This window comes from Rhincodon typus, chromosome 42 (assembly GCF_021869965.1).
Source record: "Rhincodon typus isolate 14 chromosome 42, sRhiTyp1.1, whole genome shotgun sequence".
Lineage (NCBI taxonomy): Eukaryota > Metazoa > Chordata > Chondrichthyes > Orectolobiformes > Rhincodontidae > Rhincodon > Rhincodon typus.
The window spans coordinates 4,378,810-4,395,373 of NC_063373.1; the positions used below are offsets into that span (position 1 = coordinate 4,378,810).

Genomic DNA, 16,564 nt, shown 5'->3' on the forward strand with positions numbered 1-16,564 from the left:
GTAAAATGTTGAAAATTATCATCTGAACCAGACCTTGAGCTGTTCAATTTTATTTTCAACATTAAAAATATGGCAACACTTCCAAATAGACTATTCAGCAAAACAAATATCCCAAGACGGATAGATGTCCTTGTTCAAGAATAAGCTCGTGGAAATATATGTGCCAATTCGTTAGAGCTGTTGGAGGTGGGACAAAGATACAGTCACAGCCTCCAGCAGGAAACCAACAGGCGTAACTTGTACGCCTGCCCTTTCTGATGAGCATATAAATTCTGGTCACTGGACCGTGATTCAACACTCCTGGATCTGGTTTGGTTAGAAAGATCTTGACTGAACAGTTATCCACAAGTCACCAGAATGATGACGTCGACAATTTTTCTCAGTTTGTTGCTGGCTTTATTACCCTGTAAGTAATTCTTTCCCAGTCTCTATATATTACTATCTAACGGTTAGTCTACCTCTGGAATATAAAAGGCTCAGGATTCATTTCGTCAGTAACAAGGGTTTTTTTTTTTTTTTGTTTTTTTTGTTTCTTTGTTTTCTTTTTGAAGGTGTCCAGTCGGAGATTACTTTGCTTCAACCAGAGGCAGAGACCGGCCGAGCCGGAGGCTCCCTAAGACTGACCTGTAAAACCAGCGGTTTCGATCTTGGCAGATCCTACATGCATTGGATCCGACAAGTTCCTGTACAGGGGCTGGAGTGGATAGTTTACTACTATACTTCATCGAGCAATAACTATGCGCCAGCGATTAAAGATCGATTTACTGCATCCAAAGACACTTCAAAAAACATCTTCGCATTGGAAATGAAGAGCCTGAAGATCGACGACACCGCCATCTATTACTGTGCAAGAGATCACTCTGCGACGAACAACGGCTGGACCCGTACAAATAGACTTCGAGGGGATACGTTGTAAATTCCATCGTAAACTGATGGTCAGTACTTATTTTCAATGGGATATTCGGAACAATAATGTGAAAGAGACCACAAACTGCTTCTTACAAAACTATCACAGAGGAAATGTACCATTAAAATTAACAAACCAGCCAATATAATAGGGTAATGATTTGGGCTGGTTGTATGTACTGCTAAAATTTACATAAACTAAAGGCTTGGACATAATGTTAATTTTAATGTATCTGGCAGCTCGGGAATCTCTGTCAATTTTGTTGTATAACCTATACCATTAATTCTAAACATGATCAGTACTAAATGTGTACTTCACATGAAAATTGAGACAGAATATAGAACAAAGAATAACTGCAGCTTCTTTGCGGGTGTATATCACTGTGATACTACAGTGGGTCACAGTGATGTGCACAGCTACATCCTCATGCAAAAACCATTGACAACTGTTTAGATCGGTTTGGCGATAGCTGCCAAAGTAGGAGCAAAATGTAATGTGAGGGTTAATTAAAATGCAGTCCAGTGGTACTAGTTTCTTCAAATGTATAAAAATTCTTGTACTTGCTTCGTGTTGACGGCCAAGTTAGCCATTCACCAAAGTTTAAAATATCCTCCAAGCAGCTTTAAAAATACAATGACGAGTAAAAGGCGAAATATTGCATTGAGCCATCATGAGAGGATTCGGAATCATTGTCTTCAAGGAAGCGATGAAATTAAGTATCTGCATTTTACAGTTTGCAGTCGGCCATGGTATTTGATATAATGTGTTTCACTGTGACAGACTTCGAGTACTGGGGACAAGGAACCATAGCGACCGTGACTACAGGTAAGAAAATTAAACATTCTGAGCAACCGGTATCTTTATTTTAATTATCTATTGGTGTGAGTAATTCATGAGTTCAATGAAACTCAAATTCTGTGCTGAGTTTAGTTTGGTTAGAATTGATTTTTCTGCAAAGTGATTATAACCCTCGTTTAAGTCTCAGCAAATGAATTAAGTGCTGCTGAGGGATTCAGCTGCTCGGTATTTCTCTCTTTTTTTTCCCATATGGGCATACTACGTGTCTGGATTCCTTGAAACACCTAAAATCTCTTAGAATTATGATGAATAAACATTGTTTAATATCTGTGACACCCCATTTCTGCGAGTTTTAGTATAGACAAGAAACGTTAAGAATTTAAAGATGTTCAAAATATTGCCAAATTTTGGCAAAATATGCTAAAATATCATTACTAATTTCTTGAATATATTTCACCTGCTCGTAATGTTCTTACCATGTTTGCATTTTGTGATTTAGTTTGATAATTTTTTTGATGACAAGCATTTTAACTTCTGTCTTCAAATTTTCTTGTGGTGCTGCATCTCAATCTGTTGATTTGAGTTGTTCGGTTTTTGATTCTCATTGATTTCACCCTTTTGATCTGAGCTAATTGGATTCGGAATTTGTTTTACCTGATTCTGTTGAATTGAGTTGTTTGGATTCTGACTTTTTTTTACTTGATTCTGTTGAATTGAGTTGATTTGATTCTGATTCAATGTCATTTGAATCTGTTGCTTTGAGTTGATTTGATGATGATTTTGTTTTACTTGATTATGTTGAATTGAATTGATTGGGTTCTCATTCGATTTGTGGAATTGAACTACATTTCAACGGGTTTCATGTTTTCTGCAATTGGAGTTTTCTGTTTTTTTTTCTCTGTTGAGGAGATTGTCCATCTGGAATACTTTTAGTTGCTAATATTTGTCAAGTTGTTTGCTTTTTCCGCGTCGTTTTTGCATTTTTTTTCAACTCTTGTGATGACATTTTAATTTTGATTGATTGAAAATATTATATCTGTTTGTAACTATCTGAAAACCCACTTAAGGCAGAAACACGGAACATTTGAGGAATGAGAAGAAAGCGACATTTTCGTGCATTCATTTATTAAAATATCTGTTTTAGTTTTGAACTAAGTAAAGTCTGTGTTTACTAGCCACATTCAAAATACAATTTGTCACTAAAATCTCAAACTGCCTAATTGGTCAAATTTCATATTTGAGACTAAAATTATTATAATGTACAATTATAATGTGGTAATATTTGTCAATTGAACTAATTTTGTTTTGACTTTAAAGTGGTTAATCAAGATATACCTCTAAATGCTTTACTGTGCACTGTACAAAATTTCCATAAACAGGAAAGGTAAACATAAATACGTTGGATTGTTGCTACAAACGTGCTAAGCTTTATATGCTTTTAAATAAGTCACCTTACAAACAAGGTTGCTGCTATGACTTTGTATTTCTATATAATTTAATAATTAGCTTGTTTGATGGTGAGCAGTGTTGTTGGATTCCAATTTGAGACCTTTTTTTGCGATGTTACATTTTGATGCTGTCTAAAATGCTTGCAGTGCCAGTTGTATTGCAAACATGTCGTTGTTCCTCAGTGTTGTGAGTCGGTGATCTTTGTTCTATTTGGAAGCGAATATGCTTGGGCGGTATTATTTTTGTAATATTTATGAATGGGTTTCTGGTTTCTACATTGCTTTTGCATTGTTAACACAGCTGTTGACAGTGAATCTCTCCATTTTCCTCATTGAATTCAAACAGCATGCAAGTTGCAATTTCCTAATGCCTAATATTGGGCGAAAGGCAGACCGCAAAGGTATTGGAAATTAAGGGAAAACAGTGACCTTAGGGCACGATTTTTACTTAAAAATAATAATTGCAGATTAACCTGATTCATGCCTTGCAATCAATTATCTGTTTCAATCACAAGATCTATCATTGAACAATTTGCAAGTCACAAAAAAGTATAAACAGAATTTCAAAACTATAATATTTTAGAATTCTTGATATTGAGCAAAAACACCATTACAGTGAAATTTTTCATCAAAAATTACTTTTCAATTCCGCCATACACTGCAGAAAAGTTTTCTGGCTGGAAAAAATAAGTGACGAAGACTCTTTAGCAATTATGCCTGAAATATTTCGATGAAGAGTCGATCAATTTCACTGCATTGACCATCGATTCAGCAACTTGAATTAATTAATTATTATATCCCTGTTTAAAGTAGATTTGCCAGAATAAAAATAAAACTCTAACTGAATGATTTAATCCAACAGTGCTTTCTGTTTTCCCAGAGCATGTGGTTTAAGTATACAGTTACATTTTATAACAGCATATCGACTCAATCGTAACTCATTCAGAAACAACTGATTTGGTGGGTTATGTGACCAAGGTTAGAGTTTAAATTAATTTAAATTATCCACGCACGATCTCATCATCAGAATATTGTTGTAAATGCACGCAGTGCATTATATATCAAAGCAGTCGGACATATACAGAGTTTACAATTTTGCAGAAGCAGTAACTGGAGGGTAGTCGAACACATTGTTGATTTCAAACAATGAAATAGAGTAATATTCACGTTAATTAATATATTTGACGTTTTGTTGCAATTTAGTCATCTGGAGGGTATTGTTCGCATTAGTTAAATGTGATGATTATTTATTTAGACATCAGGTAAATTGGGCAACTCCCGACAGAAACACGTTTTCAATTCATATATTTTTAACACTTATCCTTCACGACAGAGCAGCTCTTAAAAAAATAACTCGCACTGCAAAGCAAAGCTGACAGTAAATATTTATCCTACATGTGTTTCCACAATGGAATGCAATACTGGCTTTGAACACGGCATAAAATTAATTTCGAGAATTATGAATTTCCTCCTGAGCTTTGTTTAAATTGGTGAGATGTCCTAAAAATAAATTTTGGTTATTGCAATGACTTATGAAGTTTATTGAAACAGTAGGTAATTTGTGTTTATTGCGAAATCATTCCTGGCCGCATTAATATTTACCTCGTGGTAGCTTCTATCATCCAAGTAAAATTAGAGTGAATCTGTAACATTTGACTTGACGGATTGAAAAGATGCATCTACTAGGATCATGAATGTTGTACAGTTTCTGTCTGTGCAATTTCCGTTGTAAATCATCTGGTTCAGTCTCCTGCATCGCAGATAATTCAATATCATCTGGTGTTTCAAAAACAATTGTATCCGCTGGAAATATATTATTTGATCAGGCACCTCAGAAATGAGAGCCCTAACCAAATTGTTACACACAGAACGACACTTCAGAAATGAAAGACAGTCTGCAGGAGTTTCAAATCGGTTGTTCGCAATACTGTATGTGCATTGGGAGTTTTTTTTTTGATCGAGTGAGGCAGAAGAAATAGCATGCTGTATATTCTATTCATACCCGAATTAGCCTTTACATGTTTAGTGGCACAATGTACAATCAGAAATTATTTTTCATCTTATTATTGGAGTACCTATCGTGGACTGTTAGTGTTAATGACAATACTCGTATTACACTTCAAAAGATTTTGGTGTATTTCGACTCGAGCGGATCTTCAGGTCCAGCAAAATCCACAATTCTATTAGGAAGGGAGTTCCAGGCTTCAAATCCAGTAACAGTGAATTTATGACAATGCAATTCCGGGTTTTATTCCTCCATTGTTTCTACAGTGTTTGTATAATTCAGAGGCGCTATTAGAGTACGCTTGGAGAATTGTTCAATGATACTTCCATCGTAAAAACACTCTGTAACTATACCTGGTTGCTGAAAGGTGTTAATGATTAACATGGTTTATAAACTATCAAACAGCTAGGCTGTTTAGTCCTAGTTAGTTTCGAGCTGATTGTACTCTGGTCTCTTGTCGTGCAGTGATGGTGTCCCTGATATTGAGACAGAGGTCCTGAGTTCAATTCCAATCTGTTACAGCGGTATGTAATATCATCTCTGAATAGGTCATTTCAGAGGCAAAAAATAACATTGAGTTCTTTGGACGTTGTTGGAATTCCAAAAATAGAGGACTGTGAAATCTATTCAGTCGTTGTCATAGATATTAGACGGAACTTAGCATTTAGCATTTAATAAAAAACAATATTTGGTCATTGGATTTGGGCGTCGCTGGTGGGGTTTAATGGAGTTACGCCCCAGAGAAATTCGAGCTTCTCACTTGCATTATACTTAACTCAGGATTAATCGTCGCCAAAGAATATTTTATGAGACAATGATGATCTTCTTTTATTTTAAATCAAACCAGCGCTGTTCCTGATCAGGAAAGCTTCACTGTTCAGTATAATGGGGTTTCCACTGAATCCAACACTTGCAGCAGCTGGTGGCAGCTCTTCAGTTACTCTGCAGTTTATATCTCAGTTCGTCCAGTACCTCTCCTAAGAAACATTTTCCAGCAGAAGTCAAGCCAACTTAACCACAGTCTAACTCAATAGGTGTGAGTTCCCGTGCCAGAAAACATGAAAACAATTTGCTGAAGAGGGGTCGCTGGATCGAAATGTTAGCTTTGCTTTCTCCCAACAGGAGCTGCCAGACCTGCTGAGTTTTTTCTGCAATTTGTGTTTTTATTTCAGATTTCTAGCATTCACAGTTTGTTGTTTCATTAAAAAATGTTCTATTGTCAGTGAAACAACATAAGTTGTTCGTAGAGAAAATGCATTGCAACAAATTAAGAATGTTCAGTGATATTTCATATCAGATAATCATTGAATGTGAGTGACGCAGCCTGGAGCTGTAGGTTCAGAAGAAACAGTATCGTACAGTAACAACAACACTCCAGAGTGTGGCGGCTGCTATAACTGGGTGGCGTTATTTTGACCACTGAAAAGGAGAAAGTCGATGTTACCATTCCAAATAGCCAACAAGACCTTTTATGAAAATGTTTTCAAGCATAATTTCGTTAAAATATTTTAACAAACATTTTTCACTGCCAGTGGTAGCCTAACGTATGACACAATGACAGGAAGATAGGGGCAGGAGTGGGGCACCCAAACTCTCGAGCTGTTCCACCATTTAATCGGATCTTGTTGGACTTGTGGCCTAACACGATATGCCTGCCTTTGGCCAAAGATCTTTAACACCTTTGATTATCAAAGAAAATTAATGCCAGATTAAATGATTAAACTGCATGTAACAGAGGGACTTACCATTTCTGAAAAACATTTCTGTGATTAATGAAATTAACACAACGAGGCCGTGATTAATTGCTCATGTGAATTAACTTTAACTCTCTGATAATTTCCAATTCTAACAACACAATCGAGCTCGTCAGACCCTTTTAAGTTAACATTATATTTCTTTATTCCAGGCAATCATAACATATGACTGCCGCCCTAAACAATGAATAAACCTTAATTCGCATTAAATGATGAAGGAGCATTTCAGTCAGTTCAGTGAAACCATCGTCAAACCACACAGGAGGAACCCATTCAGCACGTTATCCCTGTGTGGACACTCAACAATTACCTCAAATATGTCTCAATTCTTCCAGTGGTTATTTGTATCTCCAGACAGACGTGGAACTTTCAGAATTCTTACATCTCCTTGAGAAGCTAGTCGTACCAGACGACTTGAGTTGCTGCAGTTCATGTGGCATGAGTACGTCCACAACGCTATTAGAAAGTGTGTTCAATCGTTGTGATCCAGAAACAGTAAAGGAAGAGAGAAATAGTTGAAAGTGAAGATTGAGTGAGATTTGGAGGAAAACTTTCAGGTGAAGCACTTACTTGCATGTGCGCCTTTCAACTTAAATACAGAACTGTTTTGTCGTCCTGCCGAAGGAAGATGTGAAGATACACTTTAGAAGCTGACGAAGGCCTCTCGGCCCCTCTAGAATGCTAGACCATTCATGAAAACATCAGACTTCTTGTTCTCAACCATCTTTCAAACTCACCGTAAATTTAACTCAATGGTTTACTGTTCAATGAGAGCGTGGTGAACCTCTGGAATTCTCTGTCACAGAGGGTTGGTTGAGGCAAAAACATAAAATGTTTTTAAGAAGAAGTTAATTAGTTTGTTTTTTTAAGGATGAAGGAAGCAATGAGTATATGGGAAATGGTGAACCGGGTGCAATATTCAATGAGAAATCTTGAAAACATTGAATGACGTCTGGTTAGCAAGTTTGTGATGATAGAAAAAGTAATGGCATAGTGGACAGTGAATAATGTTATCTAAAAGTTCAACGGGATCTTGATTAGCAGGATCAATAGGCTTAGGAGTGGCAAATGGAGTTTAACTTAGATGAATGCGAGGTGTTTTATTTTGATAAGACAAACCAGGGCAGGAATTACACAGTTAATGATCGAGCACTGGGGGCTGTTGTCGAACAAAGGGACGTGGGATTACAGGTACATGGTTCCTTGGAAGTAGTGTCACAGATAGACAGAGTGGTAATGATGGCGTTTGGCACGCTTGTGTTCATTGGTCAGAACGTTCAGAAGAGGACTTGGGACGGCAACTTGCAGCTGTACCTGACATTTGTGAGGCCACTTTTGCTGCATTGCATTTAGTTCTTGTCACCGTGATGCACAAAGAATGTTGGTGGATTGGAAAGAGTCCAGAAATGATTTACAGGATGTCACTGAGACTGGACGGTTTGAGTTATGACAAAATACTGTCTACTCTGGGCTTTTCTTTTAATCCCTTGATCTTAGAAGATTAAGTCATGATCTTACAGTGGTTTATAAAATCATGACGGGCATAGAAAAGGGTAATGGCAAAGTGTTTCCTTCTCTCATATTGTAGAGAAGTTCAAAAGTAGAACTATAGGTTTAAGTTGAGAGAGAAAGATTTAAATGGGACCTGAGGGTAACTTTTTCATACATATGGTGGTGGGTATATGGAATGAACTGGCAGAGGAAGCGTTAGCTGCAGGTATGTTAGATGCTGGACATTTCTACCAGTACGTGAACAGCTTTAGAGCCATCTGCACCAAATGCAGGCAAATGGAAATACTTTAATTTGTGAATACTGGTCGGCATGGGTGAGTTGGACTGAAGAGTTGGTTTCTGTACTGCATGACTCTATAACAGTGAACGTATGGTGGACCAGGCTTGAAGTTCGAAGGTTGTAAGCCAGTGAGGAGATAGAGAGTAAGCTGGTAGGCTTTGACGTGTTGGGTGGGTGTCGGATAAGCTGTCATTCACATCGCTTGACAGTTTGGCATCAAGGTTTATGATTGCGGTAACAAGGAATTAGTTTGGCAGCCTGGTGCTTGGTAGGTAAGGGGTAGTTTGAGTGGAAATGCAGTCGATGCATCAAGTCCCAGGCTGGTTAGTTGACAGGTCAACAGAGTGCGAGGCTCTTTCGGTGGTAGATGGTCACAGTAGTGAAGTGGCAGGTGGACATGATTTCACAATGCAAAGCTCGGAGTTTGGCAAAGTCGCATGTGGAAAACGACATTTGAGAAGGGAGGTATGATGCAATGTTCACAGGTTGATTTGGTAAGATGAGAAGTAAGTGATCAAGGCCTTGAGGTCATCTCTGAGGAAATTGGATCTTGACTGGGAAAAAGATGTTGCTAGGTCCTGTTAAGGCCAAACACACCCTGGACCATGTGCAGAGTGGCAGGAGGGGAATCGAGTGCAAGGAATCGACGGTACATAGCCGTCTGTAATACTGGTTGTCTTGGATGTGTGGTATTGTCGTGTGATGGGGTCATATGTTCCAGGTGAGCGGTTGTGTGGCAGGGTGGGGAATATCAAAGTCAGTGGAAGTTCACTTCTCGGCAGAGAGTGAGGGAATGGTGGTCACAGTGAGAACTTAGAGTTTTTGCGTTGAACTGGGTGTCAACTTGATAGTTAAAGGGCACTTGTTAATTTCTTGAATAATACCTGTGTAAATGTTCAGCTCAGTTAACCATAGCACTCCAAAGTCTCTGATTCTGAATGGAAGAATGCATATTTACAGCGACCTCCAGAATTCAGATAATTGCCCATTATCAGTTTCAACTTCCAGAAAATTGGCATGAGGCCAGCTGCGACAGAGATCCTCACAGTCCTGGTATTCCACTTCTGTTGGCGCTGCTGCAGCGACCTGCATCCCAGAGAAAATGTTCTGATTTGCATTGACAAGAGGAAAGTAAGTTTCACCACGCACTTGTGCCAGTTATATTCCATCTCCAAGAAGACTGGCTTTAAATATTTCCCTTGACACTCACTGTAATTACCATTGCTGAATCCCACATCATCAACATACTACGGATTGTCATTGACAAAAACTGAACATGAGTTACCAAGCAAATGCTATGGTGACACGAGCAGGTCAGAGACCAGGCATTTTGCCGCAAATAACTTACCTGCTGTCCCGAAATGCCTGTTCACCATCTATAAGGCACAAGACAAGGGTATGATGGAATACCATCAAATTGTCTGGATGAGTGTAGCTTCAATAGCAGTCAGGAAGCTTGGCACCATTCAGCACAAGGGAATGCATTTGTTTGGCACCCCATTTATCACATTCATTATTCATTTCTTCACTCCGAATGCAGAGTGGGACCGTTATTAGCTCTTTACGAGTTCTACTGTAGAAACTCAGCCAGATTCCTTCCTCAGCAGATTCTGACGTCACGACCTCTACCACTAAGGAGGACAGCAGCACTGGATGAATGACAGCACAACCAAATACAACTTCTCCTCCATGTTTAATGATATTGCCGCATCTTCACAGCTGCTGAGGCAATAATTCTGCCACTCCCATCCTCGCAATGCTGTGATTGTATCTACTTTGCAATGTCACTAATGGTAGAAGAAAGCAGCTCTCCAATACATCCCCATGGATAATTAGCAACGGGGCAAAGAATGCTGCTGTAGACAGCAAAGCCAACATCCCATGAAAGAATATAATCAAAGAATGTATGGCCCAATATTTTTTTTCAAATTCGGCAGTTAATTGTCCTTCATTGCTCATATGGTGATGAACATTGAGGTCCCCACCATGAGGAGAGACAGTGCCCACACTGCACTCTCTGCCTCTTCCACCTGCTGCCCGAATTGGAAGAATATTTAATTATTAATCAAGCTCATGTAGCATGGCAGCATCGGACAATAAGAAGAATGTTGCCCCAAACATTCCTCAATCCAAGACACTTCGTGGAGTCAGGAGTCAATGTTAATTACTGTCCAGGCAACTCTCGCCTAAATATCTGGCAATGTCCCACTACCTCAGATTGATCTGTGCAGCTTCTGGGATAGGATTAATTTTAAAACGGTGAAACAAATTAAATTTGTCGTCTTGCAATGACCTAATTTCCTTTCAGAAACATGACTTTTCTGTATTTTTAGACTGGAATTAGCCGGAAAAGGTTCACTCCGAGTCTAACGACGCAGAAAATCATAAAAGCCGCTTCATATTCTTACATCATTAAGTTTTTATGATTGGTTTCATTGTAATCTTTTAATTATGGATTGCAGGATCACTTTTGAAGTTGAGTCACTTAAAAAATCTTTCGGCGCATGGGTAATCCGAGGTAAAATGAGATGGCAGTGGTTAATTTCACTGAACCAGTTTACACAAGAGCAGTGATAGAAAGGACAACGAAAGTTATCTATCAAATAACTTTCACGATTGAGAAATGTAGACATGCTTAATGAATGAAACACACACACGCACGCACACACGAGTAATCAGAGTTCCCAGGAAGGGTCACTTGGCCAGAAAATTTAAGTTTGATTTCTCTTCATGGATGCGACCAGACCTGCTTAGCTTTTCCTGAAATGCCTGGTTTTGTTTCTCATTTACAACACCATAGTTTTTTGGGAGGGGTTATTTCGTGAAACTCTTGCGCTATTCATTTGTAATCCAAATGAAAGTGTCAATTTTGGTATTGGCGAAATTTTCAAACATTGAATGTTGATGGGATCAGTGTTCTTTTTCCTTAGTTATAAGATAATCCTCAAGATATAAGGCGTGTTTCTGGAGAGGGAACTAATATATCATGGTCAATAAATTCCATAAAACAATGTTGTAGCTGGAACACACTGGAATAAGTTTATAGGTGTGGATACATTTGAGTAACAAATGGTATCTAATTGTGCAGCATGGTGACTAAGTGGTCAACACTGTTCACTCACAACTCTAGGGACCCGGTTCGTTTCCACCCTCGACGACGGTCTGTGTGGAGTTTACACATTTCCCCCGAGTCTGTGTGTGTTTCTGCAAGGTGTTCCAGAATCCTCCCACAGTGCAAAGATGTGCAGGTTAGCTGGATTGGTCATTACAAATTGCCCATAGTGCCCAGGGGTGCGTACGTTCACTGGATTAGCCATTGGAAATTCAGTGTTACAGGGTAGGTGAATGGGTCTGGATGGGATGCTCTTCGGAGTGGCAGTGTGGACTGACTAGGCTGAATGGCCTGCTTACGCACTGTACGGATTCTATGAACTAACAGAGACTAACTTGCTTAATCGACCTTTCTTTCCTAGCGACACTGTCTTCTCCGACACTTTATGGCTTAGTCTCCTCCTGTCAGCAACACAACATTGACAGTTCAGTTATCTATGGTTGCTTGGCGATGGACTATTACCCTGGCGTCGCCAGTGTGACCTGGAAGAAACGTGGGCAGTCGATCACAGCTGGATTTAAGACTTACCCATCGGTGAGAAACAAGCAGGGAACTTACACACTGAGCAGCCAGTTAGCCATCAACGAGTCAGGTGCGGAATGTGGCCACATATCCTGTGAGGTTCGACAGAGCGGGTCCGACAAGAGCACTGGAATGCCATGTAAGTTTTATGGGAACGGGGTAAACAGATATGTGTGATTTATGTGAATAGGGCATTATTCATAAGACTTTTCACAGAATCATAGAGTTATACAGCACAGAAAATGGCCCTTCAGCCCATTTAGTATATACCAATCAAAGAAAGCTACCCAACTATTCGAGTCCAAATTGCCAACAATGGATCAATTGTGTTGTTGATTTGGCATTGCAAGTGTTTGTCTCAATTCTTATGACATGTTATGAAGGTTCCAGCTTCAACATGACTTACAGGCACTGAGCTCCAATTCCACCATTGTCTGAATGATTTATTCCCCTTTCATCGTCCTGTCCTTACCTGAAACCTATGCACCTTAGACGTTGACACCGCCAACAGGGGGAAAGGTTTCTACTTCTCTACACTCGCTATGCTGCTCATAATTCTGAACACATCAATCATGTTCCTGCTCAGTCTCCTCTGCTCCAAGGAAAGCCCAAATCTACCTAATTTCATTTTAAAACTGAAACTCTTCATCTCTGGAAATGCCCTGGTATATCTCTTCTATGCCCTCTCCAATGTAATCATTCCTCTTATTACATGAATTCCGAAACTGCACACCATCCTTTAATATGGCCAAAACAGTGTTATATTAAGTTCCAGTATCATTTCCTGCAATTAAACTCAATGCCTCGGCTAATAAAGGCAAACGTCCCACAATCTTCTGAACCTCTTTATCCAACATTGCGTTCAATTCCTGTCTCCCAGCTACAGGGAAGACTTTGTGAAACTTGAAATCGTTCAGAAAAGATTTACTAGCATATTGCGAGGGTTGAATTGTTTGAGCTATAGGGAAAGGCTAAATAAGATGGGACTATTTTCCCTAGAGAGTCAAAGGCTGACGGTGACCTGACAGAAGTTTATAAAATCATGAGGAATATGGATACAGTGAACAGCCAATGGTAGGGAAGTCCAAAACTAGAGGGCATAGGTTTAAGTTGAGAAGGGAAAGATTTAGACGAGACCATGCAAAGGGTGATGCGTGCACGGAATGAGGTGCCACAGGAAATCCTGGAGAACAGTCACAATATTTAAATATTATCTGGACGGGTACATGAAGAGGAAGGCTTTAGAGGGATATGTGCCAAATGCTAAAATGTAACTCGATTACTTTTGGAAATCTGGTCAGCATGGACGAGGTAAACAGAAGGGTCTGTTCCAATGCTCTATATCTCCACGACTCTACGACTTTATGGCAAGTCCTTGCCTTGTAAGGGATAGGTGGGCATGCACACTAAAGATCCTCGCACATCTCAGGGTTCCACGAATAATACCATTAAACCTTGCATTTTTTTCCTGCATACATACATCTCCTCACACTGACCCAGAGTGATTTCCATTTGCCGCTGATCAGCCCATCTAGCCACCCCTTCTTTATCCTCCTGTGCTGAACAGTTATTAAGATCACTAATTAGGAGCTCAACAGTTTTCATTCCACCTGCGAACCTTCTGGTCAACCGTCGAAAATTCAAGTCTAAATTGTTTGTATACACCACAAACAGCAAGGATATCAACACTGATCCCCACAGAACAGCATTAGACACAGGCCTGCAGTCACACAAACACACCATGACCATCACCCTCCAATTCCTGCCACTCAGCCAGTTCTGGATACAATTAGTCAAATTTCCTCAGATCCCTTTGGCTCTTAGGATTGCTATCATCTACACGCCTGGTAACCGCTTCACAAAATCCCTTCAAGTTCGTTAGACATGCCTTCCTCTCAATAAAACATGCCGGGAATGTTTGATTAAACTCTTCCAAATGAAGATTAATTGTGTTCCTCGAAATTGCTTCCAATATTTTCATGCCACTGTGTCTAGTTTGACTGTCCTCTGTTTCAATGGTTAATCCTTTGCTCCCTCTTGCTTCACGACACCATCTTCATTGAACTACAGTCATTTAGGATATCCCCTGTGGCCATAGAGGAATTCAAAATTATTGCCATCACCTCAACCATTTCCTCCTTTTCCTCATTCAACAGCCCTGGATACATTTCATCCACCCCGTAATACAACACAGAGCATAACTCATCTAATGCAGAGTTCTTAAAGCAAATCACAACGCTTCTCCATGATATCTATACCTGCATCGTCCACTTTAAAAGTGAACTCTGACACAATTAATTCATTTAGAATATAACCTACGTGCTGTTACTTCATGCAAGTAATACCACTGTAGCACTTAATGGGCCCTATTGTTTCCCTTGTTATCCTTATTTCATTAATCAACTTGTAACATGGCTCTTTTAAACAAAAATTTCCCATATTGCGTCAGCCATTATTATTTTCTGCTTCGTTTTTCTCTCTTAATTTATCTTTTAAAACTTTCCCTTGCACGTTCTGTACTTCTTGAGAGTTTCTGTTGTTTTGAACATTCGACATATGCCATGAGCCTTCTTTCTTTTTTTTTCTCTTTGTATAACCCTATATGAATTTTGATGTCCAGCGCTCGCAGCATTTTTCATCACATACCCTTTCTTTGTTGGAACATGTTGGCCTTTTATTCTTTCTATTTCCTCCTTGAATGCGTCCTACTGCTCTGACTCAGAAATACCAATAAATGTCCGCTCCCAGTTCACTCTGGTCAAATCGTACCCGAGCGTATTAAAATTGCCCCTTCCATGTTTCATAATTTTGGTTCGTGCCTATTACTATTCCTTTCCAGAACAATCTTGAATCCAATGGATTTGTGATCACTCTCTGCAAAATGCTTCTCCTTTGATACTTTAAGCGCTTTGTCAGCTTCGTTACCTCAAGTTAAGTGCAGTTTCAGCCTTCTCTTGCAAGGCCTTCTCCGTACTGTATTAAAAAGCTCTATTTCACAATTCTGCTACTTCTGGACATTTGAGACAATGAATGCCCAGCCTACATTGAGGTAGCTGAAATCCTTACAATCATTACCCTTTTTATGTACACTTACCTGAAAATTTGCTGATGTATCTGCACTCTTATATCTCTCGGACCTGCAGAGGGGCCAGTTGTGCTCTCCTAACAGTCTTTTTACTTTATTTCGGTGTTTAAGCCTTTTCACTTGCCTTCATTTGAGGAGGTATCTACGATTTCATTCCTACTTACTGCTGAAAACGGCCTGCTCAATATTGCGACAGACACTTCCTCCCTCCATCTTATAACTCCCGAGTCTCGTCTGAAGGCTATATATCCTGGAAAAATGAGCCCTGCCCCTCTCTCAACGTATCTCCGTGATGTCAATTACTTAATTTCATCATTTCTCTTGTCAACTCGTCAGACTCCTTTCATTAAAATGCGGACTATCCAACATTGTTATTTCGCTTTTCATTTGACTGATGTATAATTTCTGTACCAAATTTACTACTTGCTGTTACTTCCAGCTTTGGCACTTGATATCAACCTGCTGATCATTCTGCCTGAATGCCAGCTTTTGAAGCATTCTGCATAATTAGGATCCCTCGAAAGTTTGGGTTAGTATCTATAAACTGCAATGAACCTTGATAGGTAAGAACTGACTGTACTTGTTCTCAAATCCATCAGATAATTTTCACGATGTGTTTTCTGAAGGTGCACTTGACCCTCCGACTGTTCTCCTAACTGTAAGTTCCAGTGAAGAAATCGAGGGCAGAAAATTTGCAATCATCGTCTGTTCAATCAGTGACTTCCACTCAAAGTCAATCTCCGTGAATTGGTTGAAGAACGGACGACGCGTGGATTCTGGTATCTTCACTTCTCCCGTGTGTGAAGCGAATGGAAACTTCTCAGCGACCAGTCGCCTGAGAGTCCCTTATGCTGAATGGTTGGACAAAGCAGTCTATACATGCCAGGTCAATTATGGAGGGGTCATTCAAAGTTGGAACATCACCGGACCTCAGGGTAAGTGGCACATACCAAGAGAAAGAAAACACATTCTGATCTCTGATGTATATCAAGTACACGAATTTATCAGGCTCAGTGAACAGGACGGAGCAACTTCTAATTTGAGATCATGCAGTGTGTATCTCAATTCATTGTGAGTGTTATGTAAGCATTGCTCATAATTCAAAGCAGAGAAACATGTTTCCCTCTATATTGAAGACATA

General features: G+C 39.4%; 1 gene segment (V, D, J or C); it reads left to right on the forward strand.

The window, feature by feature from the left end:
- The first annotated feature begins 301 nt into the window (after nt 1–301).
- The window catches only part of LOC109913554, a 19,632-nt gene continuing 3,369 nt past the window's right edge, over nt 302–16,564 (forward strand). The window contains 5 exon segments of the C gene segment in view: nt 302–406; nt 552–884; nt 1,688–1,732; nt 12,178–12,477; nt 16,050–16,358. Of these exon segments, the coding sequence occupies nt 358–406; nt 552–884; nt 1,688–1,732; nt 12,178–12,477; nt 16,050–16,358 (1,036 nt within the window).